This window comes from Elephas maximus, chromosome 17 (assembly GCF_024166365.1).
Source record: "Elephas maximus indicus isolate mEleMax1 chromosome 17, mEleMax1 primary haplotype, whole genome shotgun sequence".
Lineage (NCBI taxonomy): Eukaryota > Metazoa > Chordata > Mammalia > Proboscidea > Elephantidae > Elephas > Elephas maximus.
Genome location: NC_064835.1, coordinates 67,895,888 through 67,906,776, shown reverse-complemented (window position 1 = coordinate 67,906,776; position 10,889 = coordinate 67,895,888). Strand labels below are relative to the sequence as shown.

General features: G+C 38.5%; 1 protein-coding gene across 3 annotated transcripts; it reads right to left on the bottom strand.

The window, feature by feature from the left end:
• Positions 1–1,426: 1,426 nt before the first annotated feature.
• Positions 1,427–10,775, bottom strand: FBXO48 (F-box protein 48). Of its 3 annotated transcripts, none has more exons than XM_049856427.1 (4): positions 10,693–10,775; positions 7,365–7,481; positions 2,141–2,482; positions 1,427–1,671 (listed from the first exon to the last, which is right to left on the bottom strand). In XM_049856427.1, the coding sequence occupies exons 3-4, from the start codon at positions 2,444–2,446 to the stop codon at positions 1,510–1,512; spliced, it is 468 nt and encodes a 155-aa protein (XP_049712384.1). In that variant the 5' UTR covers positions 2,447–2,482; positions 7,365–7,481; positions 10,693–10,775; the 3' UTR covers positions 1,427–1,509. The 3 variants fall into 3 exon arrangements, with proteins under 3 accessions (XP_049712384.1, XP_049712385.1, XP_049712386.1); XM_049856428.1 differs by having other exon boundaries at positions 10,697–10,750; XM_049856429.1 differs by lacking the exon at positions 10,693–10,775 and adding an exon at positions 10,064–10,175.
• Positions 10,776–10,889: the final 114 nt, after the last annotated feature.

The window sequence follows — 10,889 nt, the reverse complement described above, 5'->3', positions numbered from 1 at the left end:
GACTCCAATACAGAAAGAAGTTTTCCTGTGGGTAAAATGTTATCAAACAACATCGCATGTTACAGAGAAAACTTTCTTGAAAGGAAGAGTCAATTGATGCAGCAAACTTCATTGCTGTCTTCTTTTAACAAATTGCCACAGCCGCCCCAACCTTCAGCAGCCATCAACAGTGGGGCAAGACCCTCCACCAGCAAAAAAGATTACAACTTGCTGAAGGCTCCAATGGTTAGCATTTTTTAGCAATAGTTTTTAATTAAGTTATGTACTTTGTTTTTTTAGACATAATGCTATTGCACACTTAATAGACTACAGTATAGTGTAAATATAACTTTTATATGCACTGGGAAATCAGAAAATTTGCATGACTTGCTTTATTGCAATATCTGCCTTATTGCAGCGGTCTGGAACTGAACCCGCAGTATTTCCGAGGTATGCCTGTAGTGGAGTATCTTCCTGATCTTTGAGAATTCACTAAATACTGGTCCCCTAGATTCTTATTTCTTCATACTATAGAGTACAAGTTAAGAAGAAAACTACATATTGGCTAAATGTTTTGCAGATACTTTTCACTATGGTGCTGACCGTAGATTGAGATAAGCAATCACAAAGGTTGTATTGAAAAATCCTGGAAAGATACAAACTTTAACAAAGTCAGATATTAAGCGTTCTCTAGAATAATATTTTCCTTTACATAGTGCAAACAAAAAGAAGCTGAAAGTCCTTTGTCTTGGTATGTCTAAGCAGTACACTAGATAATGTTATAAGGTTGTCAGAAAGATGATTTTATCAAGAAAAACAGTGTGGTAGCTCTGCAGGTAAGTTAAGCGTTCTGGAAACTCCACTCATTTCCAGCCTCTGAGAGCAACTGCAGGCTTGCACAGAAGTAACAGGAATCTTAATCCTGACAAGCTTTAGTCCTATGGTAAAATTAACTTTAAACGAAATCACAGGCTTAACATGTTTTAAAGTGGTCTCACTATTTGACAATTCAGTTGAATGCCACTGAAATGGAATTTTTTAAAAAGTTACTGAAATGCATGTTTATTATTCATTTAAACATATTGGTGTTAATTTTATTTAGCTAGTCTTCCCATAAGCCTCGTTATGCCTACTGCTTAATGAATCTCTAACTCAGTTTCAAATGGCTTCTTGAATTTCTGAATTATCTAGAAAATACCCATCAAACTCTAGTCATTTAAAGTACTATAATAAACGTACACAAACACATTACATAATACATTTGAAATTACTTTCAGTAAAGTATTTCTTATAAAAATATCATTTCATGATTTTTCTACTTCACAAAACCAGAAAAATGTTTTTCATAAAGTGCAAAAATAAAAATAAACCTTTAGCTTTCATACTATTTTTCACTTAGCTTTCTTTTAAATGTTAAATATAAAAAAGTAAACAAAAAAGTGAACGGATAAAGGTATACCTTTTGTAACCTCATTGCCATCTGGTTTTAAATTCTCAAGGTTACGAGATGTTTACAATTTTTCCATTTGTTTATCTTTCCAGTTCTGCTTCCAGAATTTCCCCCCACGTATCTGCATCCATCGGGTACATGATTTTCTCTGGCAGGCTAATGGAAGAACATATATTGCTATATCTGCCACTGAGCCATTCATGCTTCACTTTACTCTTCTGGTAATTCCTCAGTAGTATGACCTGAAAGGGGTAAACCAACATCATTAAAAGAGAATATAGTAGATGGTTAGTGAGCTTGTTTGAAACTAGACAAGTCGATTGACAGTACTGAAAAGAAGATGAAGTATTTGTATATTAATAAACGTATATTAATGTGTGCAGAAGTATGTACATGTGTATATATACAAAGTGAACAACGGGGTTTTCTGGGGATTTTGGAGAAGGCGGGATTAAAAGAAGTAGACATTTTCCTTCTGGTTAACAGAGAAAAATTCCTGAACTTAGGATTTTTAAAAAATTACTTAAAAGGATAGCTAGGGGATAGTGTGGTTAGCAGTAAAAGCATAATAAATCAACTTCAAATCATTTTGAAAAGTCAAAACACTCTGCATATGAAATTCTTCTTCCTCCAAGCAGAAGAGAGAAGTGGTCCAAGCCTACCACCACTAGCACTGCCATAAACACCACAGACTGCAAAGATTCAACTCACCCTCCAGGAATAACCGCTTTCTAGATCACCGTCTATTTCTCTTTGGCACACAGCTCTTACAGTCAAACAGTGTGGTTTCCACAAGGAGTCACTGTTTCTTATCACGTCATTCCAGCTCCTGCACGCCATTGAAGCCCTGCACAGACTCTGAATGTCTAGCCGGCGGAAAATGTTCAAAGTGACTTCCGGAGGCAGTAACTCAACAAAGTTGTTTTGACTCTCTTTTTTCTTCTCCTCAGTGTCCACAGAGTTCAAGTCTATGTCAGCAACTCTTGAATTACTGTACCTCTTGGAGTGTTTCTGCATAGTTTGAGGTTTCAATAAATTCTCCTCATATGTAATCTAAAAGGCAAAATTTGAACAGACTCAGTCCTTCAGTTCAGACTAGATTCCACTTTTAACCAGATACTTTCGGATTCAAATTGCTATTAGTGGTATGAGTTAAAGAATCAGTTTCCCAATCTATAAAATGGGGCCATGGATCTGCTTCTCCTGTGTAGCATCCTGTCTTTGCAAGGATTAACCTGGATAGCATGTAAAACATTTATCACATGTGAATGACACATGGGAGACACTCAATATATGTTTCTTTCTTTCCCAATGTTTTTAGTAAATGGGGTTTGTTATAAGAAAACTTTTTTTCCCATTCCCAGAACATTATCTAACACAGAGAAACAATTCTTCATATGTCAGATCATATTAGTTGAGTTTTGTAGCAGCAATGACTACTATGAGAACACATTTGATTCTGAATATTAATTTAAAATACTTCGATAACATGTAAGATTCAATCCTATTAAATGCCTGAATATTCGCTGTCTGTGGTGCCTTGTCATTAAAGTCTTAATTTTGTAACTTATGACTTCATCATAAACCTGGTGGACTTTTAGTGCTTTATCACATGTTAAAGTAAAAAACCAAACCATCCAGTCAATTCTGACTAGCAGGCCTTCACATTTTATATAGAGGCATTTGGAGAAAGCTCTGGGCAGGAGGTTAGTTCAGGCTACCAATAGAAACCAAGGGTGAGGGGAGGGAGAAGGCAATGTGGTTACTCCTGAGAAGAATGTGATCAGCTAAGACCCAGGAAGCCTGTACTGTTCCAGGAAACATATAAGTTCTTGGTGGGGGGTGGAGGGGGGGAAGGGGCTGATGCCAGTGATCTTTAGAAATGGAAAATACTTGAAAATCAAGTTATTTTTGAAATATACTGAGTCATGCTGATCTTGTTAAATTTTACGTATAAAAGCCTCCCTCTCCGTTTGCACCATGGAGGACTTTGTATTTTTACCTAGTGCTGCCTGGCTACAGCTGTTCTATTCCTCAATAAAACTCATTCCTTTTACTCTCTTCAGAGCAAAGATTTTGTTCTCTCCGACATTTCTGGTGTCAGAAGCAGGACATTGAGGACTTAGACTCCGGTACTGGTTGAGCTGTTTGGGCTCTATACTTCCGCAAATTCTTGCCGGTCGCCTTAAGGTAAATAGTCTCTTGAATCTGAGCTCTACTCTCTTTGTGTTGATAGCTCTTCAAGTTTTATCGTGAATTTTTTTCTTGCAAGTAAAGTTTGTTTTGCTGCAGTGCAAACTCAAATATTTATCGTAAGTTTTGGTGAACTGTAGTGCTTAGGGCTATCTCAATGGGTATGCCAAATCCAAGAAAGCAGCTGATTGTCCTAGTGGAACTCTGGCTCACTAGATAGCCAAGAACTATGGGTCTAAGTTTTGTTTGTATTTGAATTTCTGTTTGAGCTCCCTAATGACAGTTTAGAAAATCAGTGGCCACTTTTGGGTAATTTCCAATTTGGAAAGAATAGTATATTTAATGTCTAAAATAAGAAACTAAGTCTTTAGTTGGCAGAATGAATAAAGTTCAAAAAGAATGAAACCAGGTTTTGTATCGTTGTTACAAAGGAATCCCAGAGTCTTTTAAGCCCGAAAATATGTGGGCATGGGTTCTAGCATCTTAAAAGCCCCCAGGATACTCACCACCAACAGAAGGACTTCCATGGAAGGGTAAGCTGTGACATGAGATGGGCCAGAGTGCTAGGCTGCCCACCAGCCGCAAGACAATTCTCATGCAGCGGAGGCACTCTTTGAAACAAAACCCTGACCAAACACTGGCAGACCACCTGTTAGGGATTTTATTTGACTCTGGGGAACCAAAGTTTTAACCTATTCTTAACATCCTTAATAAATGAGCCTGGATTTCCCCCTTCTGGGATGCTGGTTTCAGTTCAAAAATGCTATAGGTTGAATATAGCAGAAGTAATTTGGAATTTCAATGATCCCTTTGGGAAAATGAGTTCCCATCTGTTCTATTTTTTTTTTTTTCCTTCCACTTTTGGAAAATGATTTCCCATTTGTGTTGTCTTTTCTTTCCTCTGAGAAACTTTTGTTTGATGCTTAGGTTTGTTAGAAGGTCTGAGATCCCTCCATTTGAGACTCTGGAAAGTTAGTAAGTTTTATCTAGAACCTGTTTTTCTGTTGAATCGAGTTGGTTTTGCCAAAGAATTGTCGTAGACATTAAAAAAAACTAAGTTCTCTATTTGCTTTATGCTGTATAAGCTTGGTTTTTGAGCTTGGCTCACAGACAGATGAGTTTATGTAGTTTTTCCGCCTTGTTTTGCTCTGAGAGCTTGTCTCTGACCTTAGTTTCTGTCTTGCCTCAGGAGGACGTGCCTGGTAGTTGCTGGTTTTCATGGGAATGTCTTAAATCTGCTCTTTTCTCGTCCAAGAAAAACTCCTTATTGTGCCTGGGTTTTTAGTAGCTACTCTGAGACACTTTGATCTAAATCAGTCTATTTGAAAACTGCCCTGAAAAAGGAAAGATTGTTTATTCTGACTGGTATAACAACGCATTAAAAAGAGACAAATTATTCTAAGTGTCTTCTCTAAAGGATCCTACAAGGTATGCAAAAGACAGGATTATGAAAATATAATAATTTCCTACCTCCAGGTGGTATTATTAAATTAGATTATAATATTTCTTCAAAGAATTTACTCTGATCAGTTTAATGATAAATAAGCACTTCTAAAAACCAAACCAAAACCCTCTGCTGTCGAGTCGGTTCTGACTCATAGCGACCCTGTAGGACAGAGTAGAAATGCCCCATGGGGTTTCCAAGGACTGCCTGGTGGATTTGAACTGCAGACCTTTCAGTTGGCAGCCATAGCTTTTAACCGCTATGCCAACAGGGCTTCCAAATAAGCATTTATATAAACTAAATAGTCCTAGTATTTCCAGGAACTAATTAGAGTGAACTGGTTCTGACAAAGATTTTTATGTTCTACAGCATATCAATCTTAAAAACAAAACCTTTCTACATAACTTAAGCTAGATATTATATGAAATGTGTTTTATTTAAGGAAAAAGTATAACTAGTAGTTTCAGAATGAGAAGAGGGAGGTATAGGACAAACCCAGGGGGTAGAAATGGCTAGCAAAGAATTGATGAGTTCATTTACAAAATTGCTAAACTGCTTTGGTATTCACTGGGTAGATAAAAGGTTTTGATAATGAGAAGGCAAAGCTGCTTACCAAGAGAACAGTAAAAGGGAAAGGATTTGTTTATCTTTTGTGTTTGAAAATACCTAGGCCAATTTAAATATATGTAAATGAATTGGGATGATCAATTCTTGTCTTACACCATCAGCTAAAAGATAGGGAGAGTGGGGCAGGATCAGACCTGGGGGAAGGGCAGCCTCTGAGGCTATGTAGCTCCAGGGAAGCTTCTGAAGGGCTTCTTCCAACAAGGTGAAGACCTTTTTAGACCAAAGAAAGTAAGAAAAATGCTGTCTTACTAAAGTTTTCAGAAATTGGGTAGATGCTCATCATAAAAGAACTGTAAAAAAGTTCTCTCTATTGTAGAGAAATTCTAAGGAGCCAAAACATAGAAATCACAATGAGACACATCTGAAATGAAGTGGTAGGGTGGAATGGAGATATTCTGATTTCAAAAAAACAAAAAAAATAGTTGATAAAGTCTAAAGTTAGATTGAAAATTATGGGAAATGGAAAAGGGTTGAATGAAAATATAGACTATTCAAACAAACAATTTCAACAGTAATTGTGTTTGTGGTATATAGGTTTAAAATAATTTCCAAGATCTTGAGGTAACTTACTGGTATTGAGTTAATATTCATTATAATTTAAATTTATATACTTTTGCTTTTTATGCCACAGAAAAAGGATGTGCCCTTGGGTCTGCTAGTGAGTGTGTTCATTCCTGCCACTTAAAGTGTTATACTAGAAGAGATTTGCAACAAAGACAAACTTTAAAATGTTTATTAAAAACAGAATTTATTTGATATGGCCCAAGTTTTTATCTTTATGGCTAGAGTTTGATGGAGTAATTTATGAAATTTTTAAGAGCTGTGGACTTGTTGACCCTCTGAAGAACTAAAAATCACCTTAAAATGCCCTGGTGGCCAGAGGCAGATGATATCTGAGGAAGATAGCTCATCCCAAGATCACAGAACAAGATTTCATGCGACTGGCTGAAATAATTGGACTTAGTTTTGTTATTGTAGCTATTTTTATGTTATTAGGTTTACTCCATACTTTTGGCTAATACGAAAATCTCTTTGACTTTTGTTTCTGTTCTTTTTATACTTTCTTCTGGTGCTTGGGATAAAATGCATTTACCAAGCTAGCTGTAGTAATTTGATTGAATGTTCTATTTGTCACCCCCTCCATGATCTGTGCATGAAAACTCAGATCCATTAACAACTCCCATATTAAAATATAGTCTTGTACCTAATGCTACTGTTAACTTCACCCTCACCTTTAAATGGACCATACGTGTTAGCATATGGCATTCCCCTGGATTGCAGATTCAACCTCAGGCACCATGCTTTCATTTAACCTGATTTGTAAGCAAGAATTATTCTGAAGTTGCTTGGGACCCTTCTGATGCCAGAATGATAAACCCTCTGGATTCTAGAAAAATGCTCAAGGAGCAAATTTAACAGCCTGCCTAAGAGGAAAAAATAGCATTTGTATTGAACTTTAGAATTAGTTAAAGTTGGAATGATTGTAGGTTTATAATAATTCCTTGATAGAAAATTGGCTTGAGAAGGTCAATCAAACCATCTACTTCCCAGACAATGTTACCAGAAATGGTATGCTTTGTGCTCCTTATAGGTATATGTTTTTAAGTGGAGGATCAGAGTGTTCAATAAAGAAGCCAACTCCATGTGACCACCCTTATACCTTGGCATTACCTTGCTTAGATGGTTGTAACATGATGGGTCAATGCATCTTAGGAACTTTAGGAATTCCTTTGAATATCCAATCTTGTATGAAAGTGCCCACTGGATAAGCGATTTGAAAATTCTTAACTGAAAACAAGAAAAATAAGGTGTTATATGATAACCCAATAGCTAATTCACCTGGGGCAGGTTGGTTGTTCCTTAGAGCACTTACACCTGGCTATGGTGTTTATCAGCTTGAGCAATCTATCTGGAATCTATCTGCCACAATGGCTCAAATTGCTGATATTGTGGATAGAATGGCTGCCCAATAAAACTCCTTAGACTCTCTTGTTGAAGTGGTGTTAGATAATAGAATAGTTCTTGGTTTTATTATGATCCAAAAAGGCGGAGTTTGCCCCATTGTCAATATTTCCTGTGGCACTTGGATAAATACCTCTGGGAGAGTAGAGCAAGATAGTAGAAAAATATGCCAAAAAGTGACTTGGGTAGTATTCCATACCTCCTGTACTCCCTTTCTTAGATATTTTTAGTTGGATGCCCAGTGGTATCGGTTCTTGGCTTGGCTATATGCTGCAAGTAGTTTTAATTATTTTATCGGTTATTATTGGATTAATTAAATGCAGTATGAAATGATTGTCTAATATTTTTAATAAGACTGAAACCAATTTCATTATGCAAAGAATTATGTATTTTAAAGAATCTGAATCTTTGGAAGGAAACTGTACCTTTACTAAATCTGACATTTTTATATATGTTATTTCTTTTTTTTTAAATTTGTATTTTATTTTCTAAAGCTTACAAATTCTAGACCTGATGAGAAACCTCACCGTAGTCTTTCCTTGGGTGCTTCAGCTGAACTTTTCTCATTTGAGCTGGTTCTAAATTTGTTCTTCCCACTTAGCCTCACTTGCTGCCATGACCCCAACAGCAATCTACTCACCCTGAAGGTGGGGCCCATTAGTATGGCAAGGTGAAGACCCTCCCCTGACATATTTTAAGATATACTAAATATCAACAGAACCCTCAGACAATGTCCTTGCAAAAGAAGGGAAACTTGATCGTGGGTAATCAGCACCCCCTAGTAGGAGCTTGATCAAAAGGGTGAAGTGTGTTTGCAGGCCTTAAAATTTTATATGGAGGTGTTTGGAGCAAGTTCTGGGCAGGAGGTTAGTTTGGGGTACCTGTAGGAAACCAAACTTGGCGGGAGGGAGAAAGGAGATGTGGTTATGCTTGAAAAGAATATGGTCAGATAAGTTCCAGGAAGCCTTTGCTGCTCCAGGAAGCATCAGATAAGAAAGTTTTTAGAGGAGGGGTGCTGACACCAGTGATCTTTAAAAATTGAAAATACTTGAAAAACAAGCTGTTTTTGAAATATACCGAGTCATGCTGACCCTATTAAGTTTTATGTATAAAAGCCTCCTTCTCCCTTTGAACCACACAGTACTTTGTATTTTTACCTAGTGCTGCTCAGCTATAGCTGTTCCATTTCTCAGTGGAACTCTTTTATCTCATTCTCCTCAGAGTAAAGATTTTGTTCTCTTCAACAATTATAAGAATTATCTACTTTGTACCCAAAGGGTAGGTGTTCACATTTGACACAAACACAAGTTGAAATTGGCAAGAGTTTGAGATCAGGTTTATAATGACACAAAGCCTCAAGTACTCAATTCATTTATAAGATTAATGTTTTAGAAATATCCCCTTGAAGCTACCCTAAATAAATAATTATTGAGGCCATTAAGCAACACTTATTAACAACTATAAATAATGTTTACAACTCAGCTAGGTATTAAACAAACAAACCATTGCCATTGAGTCAATTCGAACTCATAGCTACCTTATAGGACAGAGTAGAGCTGCCCCATAGGGTTTCCAAGGAGTGGCTGGTAGATTCGAACTGCCAACCTTTTGGCTAGCAGTCGAATGCTTAACCACTGCACCACCAGGGCATAGCATGTAACTAATAATGTGACTTCAGCTACTTTATCAACGGTGCATAGTGTATGTTTTGGAAATCATTTGAAACTATGGCTGGGTATACCGCCACCCCTGAGCTACTGTTGCACATAAAGACATCTCCTACTTACTTAAAATCAGTTTATTCTATTTTGTACTTACTTTTTAATGGTAGGGAGGATGCAAGAGGAGGAGCTTATTTCAACTCTGCTAATGACAATCTCCCTTTCTAGAAGTGCTACTCACTTACATGTTTTTGGACTTGTTACGTCCACAGTTGCTCCCATTCATAAGGTTGGTTATGGCCCAAAGTACTTGTGGTAAATGTGCCTGTTCAATAGAGAACTTCCTCTCAAGGGTTTGGATTTGCATTTGTGGGAGTAAGGACGTGCACACTGGTAAATGCAAAAGCATGAGGCAAGCTCAAGCTCTCTTTTTTTGAATGTACTCCTCTTCCCCCCGCCCAACACACCATCACTACAAACCATGGCCAACCTTACTCTTGGAAAGAATCTCATAACAGGAGAATGTTATCGTACACTTAAATGCTTGCTACTTCTCCCAGGATCTAATCAGGGAATAAAATGCTTATGCTCATTATAGGAAGCAGCTCTGTTGGTGCAAGGTTCGCGGTTCCAATCCACCCAGCCGCTCGGTGGGGGAAAGACCTGGCAATATGATTCCCTAAAGATTACAGCCTAGGCAACCCTATGGGGTAGTTTTAGTCTGTCATATGGGGTCGCTATGAGTACCGTTTATGCGTACCAATCCACTCCATGGCACCTAACAACAGCAACCCGTTACAGGAATTCCACAGGCAGGCTGATGATGGCTTTTGATTTTAGCATTTGGGGTGCCTTGACCAAAAAAAAAAAAAAAAATTTTTTTCCTGAAATCCTATTGGATTTCTTTCTTCTAAGTCTAAAACTACCTTTCTAAAACTACCTCTCTTCTGCCCTTTCTCCTTTTTGAACCACATTGTGTTGAATTACCTCTTCAGTTAGCTAAGAGCTCTCCCCCCCCCCTTTAAGATGTCACACGGAGGGAGGGTCCAGAGGCAGCATAGTCCGAGGGGCATGCGCCGCCTTGCACAGACAAGCTACCGGGGAGTCCCCACCCTGCCCCGACCCTGCAGGTGACGGGGGGGATGACCCCACATCCCATCTGAGCAACCAGCCCCCTTGCCTGCCCCGCGCAGGCTGCAGCTGCCTACGTCCCGAGATTACCGGATATCTGAGTACTGACAAGGGAACAACAATAACAACTGTCAGCACCGACTGTCACCGCGGCTCCCGGCCGCTTATCGAAGGCTGTGCTTGACTCCGGATCGCGCCTCAGATCAAGCTGACGCGGCGCCATTGGGAAGGGAGGGCCCTCCTACCTACTGGACAGTGGTGGCCTTTCCTCCTGCGATTTAAAACCTTCAGAATTCGAATATTTTCCCCATAGTCCCTCGCGTCCCGCCCACTCTGGGTCCCGCCTTCCTGGCTCGGATTTCGCACAGGCGCAGAGAGGAGCGCGCACAGCCTTTTGGGATTAGTAGTTTCTTCAAGGACAGTTTGCCTCCAGAAGGGAGCG